This window comes from Mesocricetus auratus, unplaced genomic scaffold (assembly GCF_017639785.1).
Source record: "Mesocricetus auratus isolate SY011 unplaced genomic scaffold, BCM_Maur_2.0 Super-Scaffold_4256, whole genome shotgun sequence".
NCBI classification, from domain to species: Eukaryota; Metazoa; Chordata; class Mammalia; order Rodentia; family Cricetidae; genus Mesocricetus; species Mesocricetus auratus.
Window position 1 is genome coordinate 600099 of NW_024429182.1, and position 23896 is coordinate 623994.

Below are 23896 nucleotides of genomic sequence, written 5' to 3' on the forward strand. Positions count from 1 at the left end.
TTAAGGCCACTTACCAGTGGAAGGGTATCTTGTGAAAATTTGAAAGGGGTGGGAAATTCTTTCTTTCCTCTGTGTGAATATGACACTGTACCAAGGTACACGGCTGAGTTTCAGTACCCACTAAATCTATGGTCAGATGTTGCTACGCAGTGTGCAGTCTGACCAACAGTGCAGAGCTTTGGGGGACGGACAGAGTATTTATAACACACACATCTCGTGTTCTAGTTCTGTACAGTTAATTTCACACACATTCCACAATTATTAAAACAGAAGACTGCCTACAAACAGTATTTCTGGTTCTTTCTATTATTTTTTCTGTGATAATGCAGCTTATAAACACAGAAATGGCTACAACAAAGATGGCTGTGATGAGCACATATATATATTTATACATATACATACATACATACATACATATATACATGCAGACCCATTTTCGGCATCTGACCACGGCACCTAGGGAGCTAAGTCTAGTTCATGTGTCCATGTGTGTGCGCTGACTTCTCCCTTCTCTGCAATACCCTGGCTGGGGTTTTGCAGAGAACAGCTCCCATAGCTCTTTGGACTGGGGTAGTGAGGCAGAGCATATAGGCTCTTGGTTGACAGAGACGGAAGGAGGCTGTAAGGAAAAATCATAACCCACACTTGTATACCACCCTTGGTCCCCTGGGGAATCTCTGACACTCTGCCAACCATGTATTAGCTACTGTCCCTCTTAGAAATAAAAAAGGTACAGTCACCACCCAGTATGAAGCGAGACCGTGCAAGGGAAAGAAAATGGCTCACGGGGGTCAGGCCACGTGCAAAACCTGTTCTTTTACAGGTAAGCGTAGAATGGAAGGCTGGTTGCATTTGGAGCTTCCTTCTGTTATCTGGGAGGGCCAGCCGCTAGCCTTCTATTGCCCCCCCCCCGACTTTGAGGATGAGAAGAGAGAAAGGTAAGTGCCCACACTGGACAAGATGTGAGGCCATAGCAGATCCTCTCTTTAGCACCAGCCCCCAGTTTGAAAAGCTCTGCTTGGATGGGGCTGTTGGGTAACACTATCAGCTCAGGATTCCTTTGTCAGGCAGGGGCAGCTGGGATTAAGGATGGTTTTCTTGAAGGAAGCCATGCCTGAGGACCAAGGAGCTGGAAACAGGACTTGTCAAGGAAGAAGAGAACTTTCCCACCAAGAGGAGTTGACAAAGGAGGGACCAGAACTTCTCTCTCTTTCCAGGGGATGGCAGTACGGGTCTCTAAGAGCTGGCCAGGTGCTTTACCTGGATGGTGCTGGTGGTGACAGTGGGGCAGATATCTTTATGATGCTCTGCCATCTTATAGGGGGTCAGGTCAAAGGAACACTGGGATGAGGGTTTGGGTTGCTGTCCCCACCATCCCCACCCTGGGGCGCTGCCGGTGCGGCCACTCCCTTGGCCGCTCGCACTTGTTGCTGAAGATCAGGAAGGTTGTGTTTGTGCATATGTTTCCGATGTCTATGCCCGACTACAGATTATGCAGGTATACACCTTGGCTTGCTCCACCGTGAGTGAGGCTGCTCAGTGACAATTGTGGCACTTGAAGGATTTATCTTTGTTGTGCTGCCATCTGTGAGACTGCGGATTGGAGAGTTTGTATGAAGCTCTTCTCACAGCCGAGGTGTGCACATTTGTATGGACTATATCACCGGTGTGGATTCGGGTGCGCTGCTGCAGATAGGAGAGCTGGCGGAAGGATGTCGGGCCCCTGAGTGGATACTGAGTTGCTGGGCCAGGTAGGAGCTGTTGGCGAACGTCTTGGGACAGTGCGGGCACTTGTGGGGCTTGGTCTCGGTATGTGGCTTGGGGTGGATCTGCATCTCCGACTTTGAGTAGGTCAGTGAGCACAACCGGCACCTGTAGGTCTTGCCATCTTTCTGATGTTCATCATCGTCATCAGGGGCAAGGACGTAAGGGCCATTCGTCTCAGGAAGCTCTGATTCCAGCACCTGCTTCTTCTTGCGGCTCCGAGGAGGTTTAGGAGGAACCACATTGCCCGCCCCCACCACGGCCTCCTTCCTCAGTTAGGGTTGATGCTACCTTCTTGGAGAGGTCAGGGACCACCTTTAGGGCTTGTGAGCCAGAAGGAAAAGAGCTGAGACAATCATGGGAGCCGTAACAGGGAAGGTCTCAGCTGACAAGGGGGATGTGATTACCAAACTTGGACCCCTTGACTGACTCCCTTCTCTTCTCCACCTCTGAGAACAGGAAACTCCCACAGCCATCAGTCCTGTAGATAGCACAGTGACCACAGTAATGTTCTGGGTAACAGAGGCCTGACTGTGCAGGGTCAGCTGCTCTGACCTGGACTCTGTGTCCATGCTAGTGGCAGAGGACAGGGACACCGAGGCAGGCACTGTCAGCAATGTGGGATAGTGAGGTGGCACCAGTCCACAGCCCTTTTCTGGCAATAGCTGATCCTTCATCTTCATTGATGCTGTGTTTTCAATCTGCCCTGAGACTGTGGGGGGTAGAAGGCCAGAAGCATAGGTTAGAATTGAAGTGAGACCCTACCCCCTCTCTCTCTTCCTCCTGGTGTCTGATTCCTTCTCTTTTCCAGGGCTCCTGAATTTTCTAGAAGTGGTACTCCCAGGAACCTCAATTCCTCCACGACCACATTCCACCCCCCACCCCCAACAGCTTCAGTGAGGAGTCAGAGAAGGCAGGAGAGCCAGAAACAAAAAGGGGTGGGGGGAGAGGGCAGTTCTTTCTTTTTAAATTAGAAGGCTTGTCCCATATTTGAGACAGTCTTAGGAAAGTTGAGAATATATGACCATGAAAATTTCTCTTTCTTTCTTTCTTCCTTTCTTTCTTTCTTTTTTTCTTCCTTCCTTCCTTTCTTTTTATTTTTAACAGGATTAGGATTTCTCTGTAATTTTTTGGAAACTGTCCTGGAACTCTCTTTGAAGAGCAGGCTGGCCTTGAACTCACAGAGATCCGCCTGCCTCTGCCTCCGGAGTGCTGGGATTAAAGGCATGTGCCACCACCACCCAGCACAGCCATGAAATTATGCTGGGTAAGACTAGGTAAGATTCATGTCCTCTGTCAGTAATCTGCCTCACTAGAGCAGGAGTAACTTTACATTTTATTTCCTAGAAGTCTGTGTCCTGGTTTGGCTGTTTGGTTTCTGTTGCTATGATAAAACAATGACCAAAAGCAGCCTGGGGGAGGACAGGGTTTATTTCAGATTATAGGTCACACAACCCATCATGAAGGCAAGTCAGAACGGGAACTCAAGCAGGAACAGAGGCAGGAGCTACAGAGAAATTCTGCTTACTGATTTGGTTCAATGGCATATGTTCAGTTACCTTTCCTACACTTTCCAGGATTGCTTTTCTAGGTGTGACACCACCTACAGGTGGCTGGGCACGCCCACATCGATCAGCAATCAAGGAGATGTCCCACAGACTTACCTATATGTCAATCTGATGGAGTTGAATTTTCCATCCCAGGTGACCTCTCCCCTGCCCCCCTTAGACAGGGTTTCCCTGTGTAGCTTTGGAACCTGTCCTGACGCTGGTTCTGTAGACCAGGCTGGTCTCGAATTCTCAAAGATCTGCCTGCCTCTGCCTCCAAAGTACTGGGACCAAATGGGTGCGCCACCACCGCCTGTCCTGGCTCAGGTGGCTTTTGTGTGTGTGTGTGTGTGTGTGTGTGTTGATAAAAAAATCTAAGCACATTTGTATCATGCCTTTTATAGAATTGTCAACTCTCCGAGGACATGAGCTAGATGTTTCATCTGCCTGATATCCAGAGCACAGCACAAAGATGTGTGGGAGTGTGCTACTAGAAAAAACGGTGAGAACTGACAGTGTCCATGTTGCAGGAGAATGAGTGAGCCTTCTTCGGTACACGTCCCTCTGTATTCCTCTTGATCTCCTGGGTGTAAGTGATACCCAGTGATTAATTTGTTTCCATTTCCCAAATTTAATGAGGGCAATGTGGTGATATTGTGTTGGAACTCTAACAAAGCTTGCCTGAAGATCTGAGGGTGGAGCTAGCCGCTAGTTAACCATAGAGGTCTGGAGGGCTGTACAGACAGACAGGAAGTGATTTGGTGGGGTCGAGAGAGAAATATAAGGTGGGAGGAGACAGGCACTCGACCTCTTTTTGGTCTGGAGATTTTGAGATTTCATAGAGATAAGAACGTTAGTGGCTGGCTGCTCTGCTTCTCTGATCTTTCAGTTTTCACCCCCTAATATCTGACTTGGTTTTTGTTATTAAGAGCAATTAGAAATCATGTTACTGGGCAATCCACTATAGGGCTGTGGTTCCAGGAGCTTAACCAGGCATCAGCCTTAGGTCAGAGTCCAGTCTTGTTTTTATTTGTTTGTTTGTTTTTCGAGACAGGGTTTCTCTGTGTAACAACAGCTCTGGATGTCCTGGAACTTATTCTGTAGACCAGGCTGGCCTCAAACTCACAGGGATCCGCCTGCCTCTGCCTCCCTGGATTAAAGGCGTGTGCCACCACTGCTCAGCCAGAGTCCAGTCTTGACAAGTTCACGTTTGAGAGCTGCTGGATTTCAGTCCTCTTCCTTGAGAACAGCACATTCCTTTCTAGTTGAACCTGGAAGAATGGGCCTAGTTTTGGCAAGTACCCAGTGGCAGGAATGATCAGATGGGGAGACCAGAGAATGGAGCTGGTGGAATAAGCTTGTTGGGGGAGGGGGTGCAGCCCCTCCTTGGTGCAGCAGAACAAAATGCCCTTTTAATTGTGGAGCGACTCCAGGGCACACTTAAGAATACCACAGGACTCATCTCAGTATGGCCCACAGCAGAGTGGCAGCAGCTGGTGTTCTTCAAAGAGGAGTGAATTGTGTTTCTCTAATGTGGGCAGTCTGATAACCATGGTAGAACAGAAATGATTGTCTCTAAACCCTTCCTGGCATCCTAGAGATCTTGGTCACAGCTGCTTTGTGTCCAGACCACTCCTGCAAGCTGAAGGTCTTTGCTTTTGAGATTGCCCAGTTCACCTCTTCCATCTCAAGACAAGTTAGAAAGGCAGCTTCCCTTTGTCAGCAATTGAGACTGTTGGCTCGTGGGGTGGAAGAAATGCATTTGTGATGGACATAGAAAACTCATGGCTTGTGACTAGCAGCTGCTTTAAGCAGTGAATGAATAACCATTCAACTCCACCATGCAGCTTTGTGGGCCTCTGTGGGTGAATAACAGTGCCTTTTAGACTCTAGGCTTGCTTCCTGTTGATAGGGAAGGTAGCTTCTCTTCAAGCATGGTCCTGGGGCCTATGGCTTCCTCACACTCTGGAACGTGTTTGGAATGCATGAGCCGTTCAGGTGCCCACAGACCGAAACTGGTCTTCTAAGTATGCCCAGTAGTACCTCATTAAAATTTGAAAAGAGCTGTTCCACAGTCTAGAAGCTTTGTGTGTGTGTGAGAGCACCAGCTATCATCCTATATCATCTACATCTAATACTTATTAAAATCTGTTCTTTGGTAATTTTGTTCGCGAATACTGTGTATTCTATATTTTTCCTTTATAAAGATTTATTTCTATTTTTAGTTGTGTCTGACAGTGTGAGTATAGGCCTGTGAGTGAAGGTACCTGCAGAGGCCAGAGGTGTCAGATCCCCTTGGAACTGGAGTTATAGACAGTTGTGAGACCCCTGATGTGGACGCTAGGAACCAAACTCAGGTTCTCTGGCAGAACAGCAAATGTTCTTATCTGCTGAGCCACATCTCCAGCCCTACATCAACAAACACTGAACCCAGAACTCACCAATTCAGCTAGACTGGCCAGCCAACCATGGATCATTCTGTCACTGCATCCCCAGTATTAGGAATTTCAGGGGCATATTCCTATGCCTTGTTTTTTATGAGTGCTGGAAACCTGAGCTCAGGTCCTCGTGTTGGTTTATCAAACAATTTACCACTAGAGCCATGTCCCCAACCTCTGACTAGAAGTTTCATGGTTTCACAGCAAGGTGCCCCAGTCTCCAGCCTGCATAGACTGAGACTCCTGTTCTACGCCAGGGCCTCTCACACAGGCTCAGTTCAGCCTCAGCAGAAGCCCAAGGCAGGGCAACTCTGAGCCATAATTTGGGTTCATATTTCACAAGTGTGAGAAATCTGAAGCTTGCCCCAGAAAAGCTAAACTTGGGCCACTGTGATCCTACCTCACCGGGGACAGAGCTGGATCCCAGCTTCTTCCACTTTTTCACGTATCAGTGTCCAAGGCAGGATCTGTAAAGAAACTGCTGTTTGAACTTTGCTGGAGGTGTGCAGTTTGTCAGGCAGTTAGCAGAAGACGTATTCTACAGGAGGGCCAGGGAGGTGGCATTTAGGCAGGAGAAACGTGGGCAAATCCATAGGGTGGCCTGAGATTTAGTTAACTTTGTATGATCTCTTGGGTCCCATATTAATACCAGCTTGCCTTGAACTTTTTCTGATAAGTCCAGGATGTGAGCAGAACAATCAGGTTACCTAAATGGCCAGCGAGCTTAGATGACGTCTAATGGCAGTGTGTTAACCTAGAGGCACTGAATATGGAGTGAGGTGGGATGCTAAGCTGGAGAGAGAGAGAGACTCCTGAGAGCTGAATTTGCCCCTAAAAATTCAGCTGCCACTAGAGACAACAGGGTAGTCTCACCTAGGCCACCGAGGGCTCCTCCAGGGCCACACACACTTGGGGTTTTTGTTTGGGAGGATGAATTGATACGAAGGGATTGGTAGTTAGTTGGCGCTTATCTTTTGTTTGCGGGGCAGTCTAAGGCTCCGGAGTCCTTCATTACTGTGGTGATATTTTGTACAAGTAAAGCCTGTCTGAAGATCAGAGGGCAGAGCTTGCCATTGGCTGACAGACAGGCAGGAAGTAAGATGGCTGGTGCCAGGCATCACAGCTCCACGGAGGTTGAGAGAGAGCCTTGTGACAAGATGATTGTAGGTGTCTGTACTGGGGCTTATGAATGAGACCATCCTCTACCATCAACTGTAGCCAGCATCACCCAGCCTACAGAGTCATAAGAAAGTAGAAGCATGTATTGCTCCAAGTCGCTTCCAATTTACCTTCTGTTACATCCTCAAAGGCTAGCTGACAGATGTATGCAACCTATTGCCCGCTGGCCACATGAGGATGAAGACAACCATGAATACAGCTCAAAAGAAATCATAAACATTCTTAAAATAGTAAGAGGGTTTGTGTGTGTACATGATTGTTTTTGTAGGGGTGGTCATCTCAAGAATGATCTGTGTGGGTGATGTCATATTTTCACGCTAAGAGGTGGGACTTGTCTGAATGTTTATTCTAGCCCATAGGATATGCTTTAAATATTTTTGAGGTAGTGAATGAAGATGAGTCCCAGAAGACATAGGTTAAATACTTTTAAGTGTGTTGCATAGATTATTTTACTTAATCTCTGCCCCATGTATGCAGTAAGTTCTTTATCATGTCCATTTTAAAATAGGGCATTTGAGGCTTAGGGAATATAATGTAAGTTACTTGCCCAAGAGCAGACCACTAGAAAGTCAAGTAGGGATGAGATCTCTCCCATTCACCTGTCTTCAAGCAACCTTAGACGTATTGCACACATTAATAGAGATTCCAGCCCATTCATCATCCCACCCAGAATGTGCTTTTAGCTGTGAAAGCTAGAAATAGCATACTCACCCTCTCTGTTGCTTAAGTTGTTCCTAGTCACCAGTCCTTAGGGAACACAGTGAAGATTGGCAGCTGATCACTTTGCCCTGGATGCACTTTGCTTATGATGGTGACAGATGTGGGCCTGGTGGGTCTACCATAGAGGTCACTGACAGAGGTCATTAGGAGTAAAAGACACCCAGCCAGTATCTGGCTGCTTGCAAAGCCAGTAGCTGGGAGGGGAGCCAGGGTGCTGCTCCAGCTTGGGCTTAGAACTAATTGATGCCAGATGCAATCCCTGGGACCCAGGTGGTGCCCATTATGTGAAGAACTAAAGCCAGCTTCAGTGGAGGGGTCTGTGCCAGGCAGGAATGGCCAATCACTCTGCTGGGACAGTCTGTGTTAAGACCTCTGTTTGTCAATCCCATTTTCCATCCAGGCTTGGAAGAACAGAAGCAGCACAGATTGGAGAGCTAGGTGGGGTCTGTGCACTAACTACATGCAGGGCCACTGGGCTTTGGTAATGGTAGCCTCTGGCTTTTGCTGGCTGCTTCCAGAGAAAGACTTTCCTGGTAATTGGTGGTTCGCCCAGAAGAGCCTTGCATGATGTCTCAGTTCTCAGATTTCCTTACTGTGGCCTCAGTGTGCTCTGTCCCTTGATCTATCTCACCTTTCCTCAATGACACTTGTACCTCAGGAACTCACACACCCAGGTCCTCTATCCTGGAGCTACATCCCCCAGGCCCTGTTTATGTGCTTTCTTTACCATCTTCTTCCCACTAACCTAAAGTTCCATGAAAGTAAAAGCTTTGCTTGCCTTATTCTCCATGCTGTCTTCAACGTAAGGGTGCGCAGCTAGCAGATGTGAAGGTAAAACATTTCTTGGATTGATCTGGAGAGATGGCTTAGAGGTTAATAGCACTCACTGCTCTTGTAGAGGACCTGGGTTTGGGCCCCTCAATGTTGGGTACCTCACGACCTCCTGTCACGCCAGCTTCAGGAGATTCCAAGCCTTCCTCTGACCTCCTTGTACACTTGCACTCTGGAGCACCCCCTCTCAACACACACTTTAAAAATGTTCTAGAGACGGGTGTTGGTGGCTCATGCCTTTAATCCCAGCACTTGGGAGGCAGAGGCAGGTGGATCTCTGTGAGTTTGAGGCCAGCCTGGTCTACAAGAGCTAGTTCCAGGACAGCCTCCAAAGCTACAGAGAAACCAAATAAATAAATAAATAAATAAATAAATAAATAAATGAATAAAATGTTCTAGAAATTGCTAGAGGCCTGCATTTGTAATCACAGTACTTGGGAGGTTGAAGCAGTTGAGTGTTTTGGGAGACAGAGTCTCTGGCATTGCCTTGGTTGGTTGAAAAATTAAGATTCCCCTATGCTTCTGACTGCTTTTTGGGATATCAGGCATGGTCAGTTCTCCAAGGCACTGTTGTTGTTATTATTTCACTAGTGTGTATGTGAGAGAGACAGAGACAGAGAGGTGTGGGTGCAGGAAACTGAACTCTGGTCCTCTGGAAGAAAACAGAGCATTCCTAACCACTGAGCTATCTTCCCAATCCCTGTTTGCACTATTTCAATGAAGCAGCATAGTAAGGCTTACAAAAGCTCAAGTTCAAACAGCAAGTATAACATAATTCTCTCTCACCATGCTCAACTGACTTGGAAACCTGTGAGGACTGCTCTTCAAGGGTTAAGAAAGTGGTTAAGAGGGAGATCTCACCTAGTGCACAAACCTCTTTAAAGAAAAGCAATAAGGTCCCAAATACCATTTCCTCTCCAGACACCTTTTCATTTAATAATCTAAGAAAGTGTGGTTTGTTTGCTTTTTTTTCAAGGAAGAGAGTCTTCAGGCTTAGAATTAGACTCTCATGGTGAGATTTGGCAGTGAGAGGCAGAAAAGTCTGAGAAGGTAAGTCACGTAAACGAGAGGGACCAGCAGTCCAGGATTAGAAAGGCAACTAATTCCCCCTTTGTCAGAAACTGGGACTCCTACTCCTTGATCTGTCACGCCCAGTGCAGATTACAGTCTAAGATAGCTGCTGTACTTCCAGCCATCACAGTTACCTTCTTGGCTATCTTCACTTTAAGGACCACTTCCTCGAAGTTAAATGCAGTGACAACTCAGCTTATTCTCCTACTTGAAGGCTTAATGAAAGAAAGGGGAAGGGGAGAAGCAATGATTTCGTTCCATCCCTGTGTTTGAAGCCACTCATGACACCCACAGCTCACCGCGCCATGACACAGCCTCTGGGCTGGCAGCTTTGATTAGAAGATCAAGGAAGGCTTACATTTGAGGACAGGCTATAAAAGTGAGACTTAGATGTGAGCTGGGTCTTGGGCTGGTGAGGACAGAGAGTTACTCTGTGTAAGCCTCACTGGAGAGGGGGGAGTTTATTTTCCCCCCTAAGGGATATGTATAAGCTGCTGCACCTTGGATTGCATTGAAGCCTAGTAAAGAGGAAAGGTTTGCGGAGAATGCCTGGGAAGAGTTGTTAGGGTGTTGCCAAGGTGGGGCAGGGGACTGTCACTGTGGACTGACCAGATGGGGATCAGGTCCTGGATGAGTCAATCTCTTGTTGTTCCACTAACCAGGGCTGGCAAAAAGCTTAGGGAGTAGGTTCTGTGACACCCCAGTAATCAGGAAAGACCCGAAGCCCAGTTGTGTGAGCCTACTGTGCATTCAAGTGCATGGAAGAAACAGCTGCCTTCAGGGGAAAGGGCCCCCAGCTCTGAACAGCTGTGGATATAACGCAGGTTATACCTGCTCGACAGTGAAGATCTGGGAGGGTGGTAGAATGGAACCAGACTGCTCAAAAGAGGGTTGGAGCAAGGGATCACACACCCTGGGTCCATGCAAATGTGTGTCTCCCTCCAACAAACCATCTGCATCTGGAAGGCAAGGCAAGCAGCCCCCCCACCCCCGCCCCAGAAAAGCTGTCCCCCTCCATAGGGAACACACAGCCACATGGAGATACCCTACCCCCAAGATGCTGGGGGAGGAAGGGGCAATGGTCCCCAAGGTAGACCACGCCCCTTCATGTCTTCTCAGAGGAGGAAGGAGATCACTCAGGTGTGGTTAGGTGAGTCCTCACCAGACATGTTTCCACCACCGCCCTTGCCTAGGTCTCTGCCCTCATCAGAGAAAGGCAGAGATTAGCAGTGCAAAAAAAGTTGTCAGTGACCACAATGAGACACAAGAGACAGCTACCAGTTCAGGGAGGGGATATGGAGCAAGGTTTGCACCAGAAAAGTGTCCCTGTGCCTGCCTGAGGAAGACCTCCATAGGATGAGACTGCTGCTTTTTCCTTGTTGCCCTGGGCAGGTGACCCTGCAGGCTTGGTGGGGTCTCCCTGAAGGGGAGTCATTTGATTTCCATATTTCCAAATCCATTCCTGGAATTTGGATTTTGAAGTGTGGTGACAGAGACTTTTCCTAAAAAATGGTGAAAGTCTAAGAACCACTGAAGGCTCACACTGATTTCTCAGTTTCCTTACCTCCCCACACAATGTTGATGTGTCTAGTGCCATTTTTACTGGCTTTATAGTAAGCATTGGTCGGAGATGTGAAATAACTTGCTTGAAGTCAGAATGTGCCACATGGTAGATCCAGGTCCTTCATCTGTCCTGGAATGATTTAGACATGCAGGGCAATGAGTTCCGGGTGACAAGTAGGTGTGGACCATACTTGAGAGGAGAGGAAGGCAGATGATTCCTTCATCTACTTGATGGACTGAACCATTCAGAGTGGCTGGCAAGCTCAGCAGGAAGAAGCTCACACGTGATACAGTGTAGGATAGAGGCCCACATACACCTACCTGAATGATAGCTGGTAGTTTTGATTCCCTGTGGCTGGACATTAGGATCCTTACCAAGAGCTGGAGACAAGGAAATGAAGCTGGAGACCAGGTTTGCCTAGAAATTAAATGCTGAACACACAGAAAACTTTTTTTTTCTGAGACAGGTTTCTCTGTATTGTTTTGGAGGCTGTCCCAGACCTCGCTCTGTAGACCAAGCTGGCCTCAAACTCACAGAGATCCACCTGCCTCTGCCTCCCTAGTGCTGGGATTAAACGCTGCCCCACCAAAGCCCAGCCACAGCAAACTTTTCAGTGTCAATCTATTTGAAAGTGGCAGCTAGTGAAAACTTGTTAGGTGGTTGGGGATGTGGCTCAGTAGGTAGAGTGCTTACCCAGTGTGTGGGAAGCCCTGGGTTTGATTATAAACACTACACAAACTGGGCATGGTGGCTTATGCTTATAATCCCAGCACTTGAGAAATGCACTTGTTTCCATACTGAAGGGCTACTCTTTTTTTTTTTTGAGTTAATTTTGTATCCAGCAACATTGCTGTCATTGTTTATCAGCCATAAGACCCACAATTTATTTTATGATATACTTATATTTACTACCATGTCTTCTGCAATACAGACATTTTGAGTTGTTTCATTCCAGGTTGTATCACCATGATCTCCTTCAGTCGACCTATTGCTCTTGGCAAGACTTCAAGTACTATATTGAAATGGAAAGAAGGGAGTCGCCATTCCACCCCAGTTCCCGATTTGAGTGAAACTGCTTTGAGTTTTTGTCCATTTAATTTGATGTTGGCTGTGGGCTTGCTGGAAACTGCCTCTATTATGATTAGGTGTGTTCTTGTATCCCTAATCTCTCCAGGACTTTGTCAAGAAGCGATATTGGATTTTTGTCAAAGTCTTTTCCTGCCTCTAATGAGATGATCATGTGGTATTTTTTCAGTTTGTTTCTGTGGTGGGTTATATTTATTGATTTACATAATTTGAATTGTCCCTGCATCTGTTTGATGAAGCCTACTTGATCATGGTTAATGATCTTTTGTTGTGTTCTTGAATTCAGTTAGCAAGTACTTAGTTGAGTATTTTTCCATGTATGTCTACAAGTAAAATTGGTCTCTTAGTTCTCTTTTCAAATGTTTTTTATCGATTCTTTGTGGGTTTCACATCATTCATCCAGATCTCATCTCCCTGTCCCCTTGCTTCTGCCTACTGCCCTAGCAACCTCCCCCACAAAACAAAATTTTAAAGTAAAACAAGCAAAACTAAAAAAAACCAAACCGAACAAAGAAAAAAATCTTGGTGTGGGAAATTATAGTGTCACACAGTATACCTTTTAGTCCATACATCTTTTCTAGTAAGTGTTCATTGCAAGGAGTCATTGGTCTTGTTTGAGGCCTCTGGCCTACAATGGGTGTTCTGCATATGTATTGCAGTTTTCAGTTTATTATTTATATGGGGACGGGGCGGTGGTGCTGCATGCCTTTAATCCCAGCACTTGGGAGGCAGAGGCAGGCGGGCACCCTAAGTGTGTGAACAAGTGCTTAATTTTAGTTATATGACATTCGTGAAGAGGCAGAATGGGGTTTGGGAAGTGCTTAGGCACTTCTGTGCTTATTGAACAAGAATGAAGACCTGAGATTCCCAAAACCCACATAAAATAGCCAGGTGTTATGGTATGCAAGATGAGGACAAGTGGATCTCTGGCCACTAGTCTAACTGAATGGGCAACTTCCAGGCCAGTGAGGAACCCTGAGTCAGAAAACAATGTGGATATAGCATCCTAAGGGGTAATATTTGAGGTTGACCGCTGGCCTCAGCACACAGGTGCACCTTCAAGTACACACACACAACTACACATGTGTGCACCTCCATAAACACGTAAACACATAAGAACAAGCAAAGGTAAGTGGTGATGACCCTCTGTGTAATGCTGTATGTTGCCTCCAAAAGAATCCCTTTGATTTGGAAAGGCAGAGGGAATCAGAGGGGCTAAGACACTTGCTTCAAGTTACATAGCCATAGACAGCAGAGACAGGACTCAAATGCAGGTTTCCCATTTTGCAGGCTAGACAGCCCTCACGCCCAGTTCTAGGAGAAAGCAGTAGAAAAAAATGAGATAGCAAATGCAGATTCTCCTTTCTGTGATTTTTAACTAGCATATATGAAACATACTGTCAGTCTAATTTAATTATGATTGGGTAGCCAGAAGACTGATTATGCTGTAAATTTAAATTAAGGAGATATTGTTTTCAATTAGGCTTGATAGGAAACTGCTCTGACAGTTTTTCTCTGGTGTGGGGGTGAGCCCCACAAAGCTATCCACCCAAAAGGGGCGGAGATAGGGAAATTTAGCACAGGTACACCAGCTGACGAGGGAAGTCAATGCAATATGGAATCTAATATATTTATTTACATACAAGATGAGAGGACAGAAAGCGTGGCAGGCTTCCAGAGGAAAAAAGGAAAGGAGCTTTGTTTTCTCTTTGACTTCCTTTTATCTTTACCTGTGCTAAATTTCCCTATCTCCGCCCCTTTTGGGCGGATAGCTTTGTGGGGCTCACCCCTACACTCTGGCCTCTGAGAAAGTTCCACATTTTGGTTCATAGATCTGGGATGTTGGTAACATTCTTGGGCACCCTCAGTCTGGTGAAGATTTGGACCTGGTATGTATCCCATTGGTGGAAAAGGCTTTATCAGTATTGAGGACCCAGCTGGAAATGGCTCAGACTCCAAGGGACTTAAATCTCATGCAGTAAGTCAGTTCCAGGGTTGGCTGGTCCACTTTTGAAACATCTGTGACTCAAACACATTCCATCTTTTTGTACAGCAAACTTATCAAGTGCTGGATTCCAATCTCAGGCTTGACCCTGTTGTGTTGGTTGGCCCTGGCCCAAGCTTTTTCCTCAGAGGGGAACATTCCTGTCTCATATCTCTTCATACATATTGCTGGCTTCCATAGACCTCTCTAGAGTCTTTGGCGAGAATTCCAGCACCAACTTGTTCTTGAGTCAACCCTTAGGGACATTCATTCTGGAGTTCATTTTGGAGACCATAGTTTCCTGAGGTCTGTGTCAGATAGTAGAGACTGACTAGAAGTGGAAAGATAGAAAATTGAAGAAGAGAAGGGAAAAAAGCCCTTCACCCTGGACCCTGCTTGAAGCCTTTCACCAGCTGAGACAGGCCAAGGGAATGGAATGTAACTTACACTCTAGCTCCTCTTACCCCTGATTCAGGGGAGTTTCCTTCCACCAATCTAGCCTCAGGTACCTCTAAGCTCCTTGTATTTGAGACATGACCTAGGCTAATTTGGAACTCCTTATGTGACCCAAGATGGGCTCCAGCTCCTGGAAATCTTTCTGCTCCAGATTCATGGATGCTGGGATTACAAGTGTTACTGTGCTTGGCAATATGAATTTAATTTTGTTCTATACAATTATCACTATGGTCAGCTAAAGTTTGCCCCAGATCTAATGATGTACCCATGTCTAATATGGGTTATTGTTATAGTTTCTTTCTTTTTTATTTATTTTTTTCAGATAGTTTTTGATGTGGGAAGTCCTGTGATTATGTCAATAAAGCACTGTTGGGCCAATAGCAATCTAGATAGGTGGGACTAGGAGTCCAGGAGAACTCTGGGAAGGAGAAACACAGAGAGTCAAGATGTAACGCCATGCATGGGGTAGGAAGCCCAGAAAGTTCTCCAGTAAGAGAAACACTTAGATTAACAATTATGGGGTAATTACTTAAGTCAGAGCTAGCCAGTAAGAAACAAGCAAGGCCAACAGCTTCATAATTAATACGGCGTCTTGTGTGTTATTTGGGGACTACAATGCGGCAGAGCCCAGGCAACTGGCGGGGGATAAACCAAAGCGGCTAGCAAGGAAAGGCTTCTCTTTACAAGTTTTTTTTTCTCTTTATAGCCCTGGCTATTCTAGAACTGCTTTGTAGGCCAGGTTGGGCTTGAAATCAGAGATCCAAATACCTCTGCCTTCTAAGTGCCAGGATTAAAGGCATGTATCACCACAACCAGCTTCTTTTCGTTTTAAAAAATAAAATTACTAGTGTTGGGTGTGGTAGTGCATGCCCTCTGATCCTGGCACTTGGTAGGCAGGGACACGTGATGTCTGAGTTCTAGGCCAGCCTGGTCTACGTAGTGAGAAAAAAAAATCACCGGTATAAATTTATCCATTTTTCCATTTTCTATTTTTTGTAAAGCAGTGAGGAGTAGGTCTGGAAAGGCCTGCTCGGTGGGTAAAATCACAAAGCTCTTGGAGAGGACTGGGGTTTTAATCCCACCACACACATCGGGTAGGTCACATTGGCCTAACTCCAGCTTCAGAGGACCTGACACCCTCTTCTGAACTCTGCAGGCACCTGCCAAAGCTGACCCGCATGTGGACAGGGACAGTGCTGCGCCCGAGTTGGAAATGTCTGGGGTTGGCATACAAAAGCCAATTTCAGGTAGTGTACGTGGAATGCACTGACTGTCTGAAACAATAGAAACTGGGATTCATTTGCGAGGGCCTCCTCTCCCCACCTGACAAGAGAGAAACGACTTCCAGATCATCAGTATGTCTATGAAAGGAACCCTGCCTCTACCTAGTGTTAATCCCTGGGGAATGTTGGAGCCACGCTCACGAACATTTTGGTGCAAACACCTGGGAGGCCGGTGAGACTTGCCTGGATTGACTGGCCATGAAGAGTCAGGTGTCTTGTGCTCAGTAGTGCCCACCATGGGCACTGTGGCACCTGCTGTGCTAGTTGATGGCAGAAGACCAGACTTACATTTCAACTCCATCAGACCAGACCTAGTAGGTCACAGCTGCATTTGGTCTGGGTACCCTTTTCCACTGAAATGATACTAGGAATAGACACACTGTATCACTCTGACATTTCATTGTTGTGCCCAGGTTGCAAAGTCCCCAGAGACCACCAGGAAGACAGACCCACTAAACTGCAAAAGCAAGGTTTAATGATTGTTCATCCACCCATGTAACAAGCTGATGCAGCAGCCTCCAGAGGGAGTGAAGTTCCCTGTCTACTGCTAGGTTTTAAAGACAAAAGTTACAGGATAACAAAGACAAAAGTTACAGGATAACATCAGTAGGTACGGGTTGGTTTCTGATTGGTTGACATTTGGGAACAATCAGGAGAAATTTCTCAAAGTCATATTTTGGCATGAAATACCTGTGTACCAATTTCTCAGTGCTAAGAGGGAACATTCTGTGGTTTCTATGGCATTGTCTTGTTACTTGCAGGTGGTGGCCTGTTGTACATAGATACCAATAGTTTTCAGAACTACATCCTGGAGACTACAGGGGAGGTTTTGGTCTCCCCTGGAGTTTCTTTTGTGGCCAAACAGTTTCCAGGAATCCAGCATCTAGGAAGCAAGGGGTTGGGGGGTGGTCTGGAGTTTCTGTGTGTTCAGTTTTGGCCCTAGGCTCCAGGAGGCCAGATGATCTGGAGTTTCCTTGTGTCAGAGGCCTATATGCCTTTTCTGTAGCCTGTCATGGCTACTAAAGCAGGGGGCTGAGTGAGGGTCTGGTCCCTTTATTTCTAAATTATTAGAAGTGAAGCCCTAGAGTTTAGTTTACCCCTCTCATTCATCACCAGAATTTTAGTGCCCCCCAACACTTCTCATTTCTAATCTCCAAACTTTCCAATAATCACCATGGAGGCTCATTTGTACGGCTAAATATTTGGAAGATCAGAGGGTGGAGCTTGCCACTAGCTAATCATAGAGGTCTGGATGTCTGTATAGAGAGACAGGAAGTGGGATGGCTGGGTGAAGAAAGGAACACAGGTGGGAGGAAACAGGACTCAGTCTTTTTTTTCTGCTGGGAAGCTAGTGAGGTTAAGGTATCTTTGATTTGCCACTATATCTGACTTCGGATGTTTATTATTAGACATATTAGGATTTCTTTGGCCCAACCTATTTTTAGCTTTCTCCATAATGATGTTTCACTAATGAAAGCATATTATATATTAAGTATCTTAACAATATACACGAAGAGTTCCTTATTTACTAGTGTGCTGGGGAAAACTCCTTGAGCAGGGAGGGGCCTTACTAGAAAAGCTTCCTACGACCGTACCAATCCCATCAGTTCTAAAAGTGTCTCTCTAGTTTCCATTATGACTTTCGGATCCATGAGTTGACCCGAGAATAATACAATTGGGAATTACCAGTTACTGTTCAGTCAGTGGTTTCTAACTGCACAGTGGTCAGCATGTATTTGCAATGATGTCAGTCCTCAAACATGCAGAGACGCTTGCATCGGGACACAGCATATTTATCTTTTGTAAATGTTTCACATATTCTTGGGAGGAATGTGTATTGTGCAATTCTTGAAGCAATACTCTGTACTTCTCAGTTTTTGGTACTAAGGACTGAGAAAGGCAGACGCCTGCACTCTGGGGCCTGCTGCTACCTTGAACTTCTGTCCCCAAGCAAAGGCCGAGGCTGCGAGGTCAAGGCCTGGAAGGCAAAAAGTATTCATGGGTGGTCGTGGTGGGGGAAAGACGCCACTTTGGAAAGGTTGGCCAGCACAGGCACGACGGGATACTCTCATCCTGACGCTCAGTAGGACAGCCAGGAGTTGGAGAGCAACTAGGGCTACAGTGAGACTTCCTTTTTTTTTTTTTTTTTAATGGCCCCGGCCCCGCCACTTTCGCGCATTCCCGGGCACACACACCCACGTTCAGATGGTCTGACAGGTTAGAGAACGCGCGCGTGCGTAGAGCGGTCCTTTATCACGCAATGCCGGCCGGGGGCGGGGCCGGCGAATGCGGGTCTGGAATACCTGGCCTGAGCCGAGCCTGGGAGGTGGCGCGCGCGCGCGCACGCACACACGCACACACACACGCGCGCGCGCGCGCGCGAGGTGACTCATAGCTCCCGCCCCCTTTCCGTCCAGCCTTTTCTGGGCCGGCCGCTCGCACCACGTGCCTTCCCGGCCGCTCCCCCAGAAGGCGCCTGTTGCCGCTGCTGTAAAATGTCGTGAGGGGCCGTCGCCGCTTTGCGGCTGCCTCTGAGAACCAGAGCCCGGGAGTGCCCACCGCAGTCAGCGTTTCCTCCAGCGGAGTCGTCCTGAGGGAGGGCGACAGCGCTCGGGCGCGCCACTGGCCTCTCCGCCGCGCCCGCGAGGGCTCCGGGCGATGTGAACGCGAGGCGGCTGCTGCGCTCCCAGGCCCCGGGGGGGTTGGGGGTGGGGTGCTGAGGCGGGCGGCAGGTGCCTGGGAGGCCGCTTGGGTGGCCGGCAGGATGGAGGAGAGCATGGAGGACGAGGAGATGCTCACCTACGAGGCGATGATGGACGACCAGAACCACAACAACTGGGAGGCCGCCGCAGACAACTTCCGGCAGCCGCCGCCGCCCTCCTCGTCCATCCAGGATCCTGGCCGAGAACCCCCGGGGGGCCAGCTGCTGACTGTGCCCGCCGGCTCCGTGGACAGGAAGGGCCCTAAGGAGGGGCTCCCGATGGGGCCTCCGCCCTTGCTGGAGCCCAACGGGGTGATCATGATGTTGAAGAGCTGCGACGGGGCCGCCGTGACCAAGGCGGCCCCCGCCCCCACCCCCAGCTCCACCATCAACATCAACACCTCCACTTCCAAGTTCCGTGAGTCTGGCCTCCCCCCCACCCTCCCCCCCGCCAGCCTTGGCTGCTTCTCCTCAGCTCGCCGAATACCCCCCCCCCCCCGTCCTCCGCCCCCAGAGCAGCTTCACTTCCTTTGTTTCCAGGCCTAGGTCTCTCTCTTCCTTCTTACCCTCCCACCCTCGTTAGGTGTCTGCAGCCCGTGTCTGGCTTGGACCAGCCCTGGCTGCTCGTTGTTTACCTGAGCACGCAGCCCCAGATAACGCTTCTCAGACGAGATCTTTTTATGACGCCCGACCATCTCTCAACATTAGTAAGCTCTTTTCTCATGCGCCCCCTTTAAAGTTTCACCTCGTAGGCGAGGAGGGAAACAAGGCAGCCCTGGATTTCGTTAGTAAGAGGTTTTTTTTTTTTTTTTTTTTTTTTTTTTGCAACCAGAGAGCAAAGAAATTTGACAACTGTCCTTTAAGCAAATCAGGAATCTGAACATTGGCCTGTAGCAACACTTTGTTCCCTGCTCTGCAGGTTTGCATCCTGTCTCGGAATTCTGAGTTGTGTCTTCATGCAATGGGAACTGCCACAGCTATTTGGAAGCTGATCTGTAAAATCACTTTTTCAGAGAAGCAATTCACGTGGCCGTACCCAGGGCCCTGCTGCATGTTGAACTTTTTAGCGATCTGCCTTAACATTCAGGTGCAGACAGAAGACAAAAAGTAATTCAGAAATGTTCACAGTTGGGTGGGTGTGCTTCTGCAGCTAGGAAATTAATTGAGGTAGTGGTTTTTAGCCCTGGGTTGTGGTGTGGTAAAAGGAACATGACCACTATCAGTAGCCAGCTGTTAACTTCTTTAAAATGACATTTTGGTAATGCAACTGGAGATTTCATTTCTAGCTATCAATTTATTAAATTATAACTGTGATTGCCCACCTTATTGGGAAGAGAAAATTGTCCTGTTGCTGCAGATGTGTAGTCACAACCTTAGAAACACATTTTATGGGAATAGCACCTTACATCCCTTCAAGTTGTGTGTTATTTGTTCCCTGTTATGCATAGACAAGACTGTCGTTTATTTAATGTAGTTTATATGTTGAAGGTTATGTTGTGAAAATAGTCCTTACAGTGGCAGTGTGATTTACTTTAAATGCTGAAGGAAGTTTGGATTCATGGTTAAGTAACTTTTCTTTGGCATGTTAAGAAATGAGCAAAAAGAGACGTTATCAGCCAAGCTGAGAGCTAAAGGATCTGCCAAACCAAAAGATTATCCCTTGAAAAGATTACTAAAGTTTGGGGTGTTAGGAATGCAGCAGCTGGGTTGATGAGTGAGTACTTGCCTAACATGCTGGAAGCCCTGAGTTTGATCTCAGTACCTTACAAAACCTGATATGGTGGTTCACAACCACAATCCCACCACTCTGGAGGCAGAGACATGGGGATCAAGAATTTGGTTTTATATCCTGTACAAGACCAGCTTGTGAAACATGAGACCCTGTTACGAAACAAAACAAAAAGGTTAGTAAGCTATGAAGACCTGTTAAAGATTTTCCAGGGGCAAGGTTGCAAATAAATGAAAAGTAAAAGTAGAATATTAGGTTTTTAAAAGTTACTATATGGTAATAAATTTGAAAAGGTAGATGAAATACCTGATTGTTAGAGAACTGTTAACATCAGTAGAGAGCTTGGACTAAGCATGAACTTGTAGTAGTGATGGGGACCTTCCATTTCAAATCTCTTGGTCCAGATACTCTTGTACACAAACTTCATTAGACTTCAGTAACCTTTCCTTTTATAAATTGTAAACATGGGGCACAAAAGCAAGACAAAGCCAAAACTCCAAGACCACTTTATGGGGTTAGTAAATCTTGATTATAAAACTAGATAAGATTATGTATAGGTGTGTTACACCTATTATTTGTGGAAATGAAAATCCTGTATACTGTATTAGCTCATCAGATCTAACCATGTCAAAAGAATCATGATTCATAGTTTCTTAGTTTTTTTCTCAATATCGATATATTAGTGTAATTTATCTCAGTAGATTGGAAAAACATAATTTGTTTTTTTTATGGTTAAAAACTCTTAGTAAGGCAAAGAACATAGGATAATGTATCAAATAGTAATAATGGAGAAAATTTCAATATAGTCATGTAGTCACTATAAGATGGTTAACTAGCCATGGATGCCCAGTGAAACTGTCCATGTTCCTGAGTCAAATCATTTATTTATTTATTTTTGGTTTTTCTGAGACAGGGTTTCTCTGTGGCTTTGGAGACTGACCTGAAATTAGCTCTTATAGACACGGCTGGTCTCGAACTCACAGAGATCCTCCTGCCTCTCCCTTCCGAGTACTGGGATTAAAGGAGTGCGCCACCACTACCCAGCTGAGTCAAATTATTATAAGAATGCCCCCTTTCTCCATCTTAATCTAGAAATTCAGTTTAGATGTCACCATTATGTTTTCTTGTTTGTCTGACAAGCTCAGTTACCTAAACTAAATTTATGTGTTAAGTGTCTGTTGCTCTGGTACTTACTTGTAGACAGCACTGGCTGCCCTCTGGAGGCTCCTTGTTGTCAGTGGTAAAGTTTATCCCTACAGAGGTAGGCAGTAGTAGGTTTTGCTTTGTCTTTTATTTACATGGCTCTTTTGGGTGATTTCTGGTCTTACTTACAGTTGTATGAGACTGTTCAGATCCACTGCTCATTTCTTGGTTGGTTTTGTTATGTATAAAGACATCTTTGTGAAACTTCAGTGCATCTTTTGTCAGATAACATGCATTCTTAAGCCTCCCCCCCCATCTTTTTCTGAGTGTTTTCTGAAGAGTAGTTTTTAAAATTTTGATGTTAACTGATTTTTATCAGTTTTTTATGGCCTATGGTTTTTTTTTGTTTTTTTTTAACATTATTTTCTCGGTATCCTGAGAAAATTTGTGTATTCCAGAGTCCAGAAGAGTTTCTCCTAGAAATTTTATGGGCTTAGCTTAATTTAGGCATTGATAATGTGTATATAGTGTGAGATTCGACATTGTTTTTTCCTCCCACATGTTTGCTCAGTTGTTTCAGCAATAAGATGAAATTTATTATTTTAAGTAATCAAAAACTAGTGAGGTTTGAATAAAAATGACTCCTAAAGGCTCATATATTTGAATGCTTAGTCATTAGGAAGTGACACTTTGAGGGTTAGGATTAGGAGGTGTGGCCTTCTTGGAAGCCTGTCAGTGGCAAAAGCCTATGCCAGGCCCAGTCTCTGACTCTGCCAGTGCATCAGAATGTAGCTCTCAACTAATTCTCCAGTGCCATGCCTGCAGCCATGCTCTCCACCATGGTGATAATGGACTAAGCCCCTGAAACCATTAGCAAGCCCCCAAATAAATGCTTTCTTTTATAAGAATTGCTGTGTTTGTGCGTGGTGTCTCTTCATAGCAATAGAACAACTGAGACAGCTGGGAAAGAAACCTTTTGTATTATCTATGGACTTCTGTTCTCTCCTTTAGGTCTGAGCCTCTGTAAAAACTTGTGCTATTTTTTTTTTTCTTTTCCTTGTTTTTCTTTTGAGACAGTTTCTCTGTGTAGCCGTGGACATCCGAACACTCTGTAGATCAGGCTGGCCTTGAACTCGAGATTCTCCTGCCTCTGCCTCCTGAGTGCTGCGAATAACTGTTGACTGTTAATTTTTTTTTAAATTTTGATTTAGTCAGTTTTTACTTGTCTGTAGAATATTTCTTCTAAGAATATTTTTTGCTGGATATAGACTTCTATATGTATAATCCCCTTTTCCCCCACTATCATTTTAAAAGATCTTTCCATTGTTTCTTGACCTTCATTGTTTCTTTAAAATCAGTTTTTATTAATTCCTTGAGAATTTCATACATGCATATAGTGCATGTTAATCATATTCACCTCCTACGCTTTCCTCTTGACTACCTCCAGATTCACTCCCATATCATCCTCTACCAACTTTATGTGTGCTGTTTTTCATGACCCACCCAGTACAGGTTGTGCTGTTATAAAATAAGCGTAGTGTCATCACTCATTGGAGAGCATTTGTCAGGCTACCTTAAAGAAAATGACATTGACTTTGTCAATAGCTTCCACTAAGGGTGGGGTTGGCGAGCCCCTCCTTCCAGTGTGTTTCTTATCTTGAATATCTGAATAGTCTTTGTTCCTCTTTTTGTGATATTTCCCTCTTTTCACTTTTAATCCCTTTTAAATCATCCATCCATCCATTCAAACAGAGGGGCTTTTGGCCCATCCTGTCTTTATACTCACTTTGTATCTGAGGGTGAACTTGAACTTTTCATGCTCCTGCCTCCACTCTGTCAGTTGATTATCCAACCCAAGGTTTTTTTGAAGCACTTTACACCACCACATCTGTAGCTCTGCTTTATCATTTTAAGCATCAGCAGTTTGACTGTGATGTTTCTTGGGCTAGTTTTTCTTTTCTTTTCTTTTCTTTTTTTGTGGGGGGGTTTCGAGACAGGGTTTCTCTGTATTGTCTTTGGAGCCTGTCCTGGAACTCGCTCGGTAGACCAGGCTTGGTCTCAAACTCACAGAGATCCACCTGCCTCTGCCTCCCGAGTGCTGGGATTAAAGGCTTGTGCCACCACCGCCTGGCTGAGGGCTACTTTTTCTAAAAGTGTTTGTCCTTGGTTTTTCTGAGCTTCCTGGATTTACAGTTTGTCAGATTATCTCCCCCACCACCAGTTCCTTTTGGCAGATTGCTTCTGTCTCCTGAGTACTGAAGCACTGTTCACTTCCCTTTTTTTTTTCTTTCATTTTGTTTGTTTGCTCTTTGTACAAAGATAGTTCTCTAAAAACTGTGTGTGTGTTCCAGAGGAGGGTGACTTTATGAAGTTATTTCTCTCCTATCTTTCTGTGAGTTC

General features: G+C 46.0%; 1 protein-coding gene, 1 long non-coding RNA gene and 1 pseudogene across 4 annotated transcripts in view; 2 read left to right on the forward strand and 1 right to left on the reverse strand.

Moving 5' to 3' along the window:
* Nucleotides 1–1236: 1236 nt before the first annotated feature.
* On the reverse strand, nt 1237–3223 carry LOC101837646 (annotated as a pseudogene).
* A 461-nt stretch (nt 3224–3684) lies between these two features.
* LOC121139018 lies at nt 3685–12546 on the forward strand. Of its 2 annotated transcripts, none has more exons than XR_005875887.1 (2): nt 3685–3813; nt 12070–12546. It is a non-coding gene; the product is annotated as an uncharacterized LOC121139018 (long non-coding RNA). The 2 variants fall into 2 exon arrangements; XR_005875886.1 differs by lacking the exon at nt 3685–3813 and adding an exon at nt 8844–9529.
* A 5704-nt stretch (nt 12547–18250) lies between these two features.
* Cacul1 (CDK2 associated cullin domain 1) overlaps nt 18251–23896 on the forward strand; it is a 54160-nt gene continuing 48514 nt past the window's right edge. Inside the window, exon 1 of one of the 2 annotated variants that reach the window (XM_005085349.4) lies at nt 18251–19042. In XM_005085349.4, the coding sequence (XP_005085406.1) occupies nt 18688–19042 (355 nt within the window). In that variant the 5' untranslated portion in view covers nt 18251–18687. The remainder of the gene's footprint in view (nt 19043–23896) is intronic. The other variant, XM_005085348.4, reaches the window with a different exon arrangement.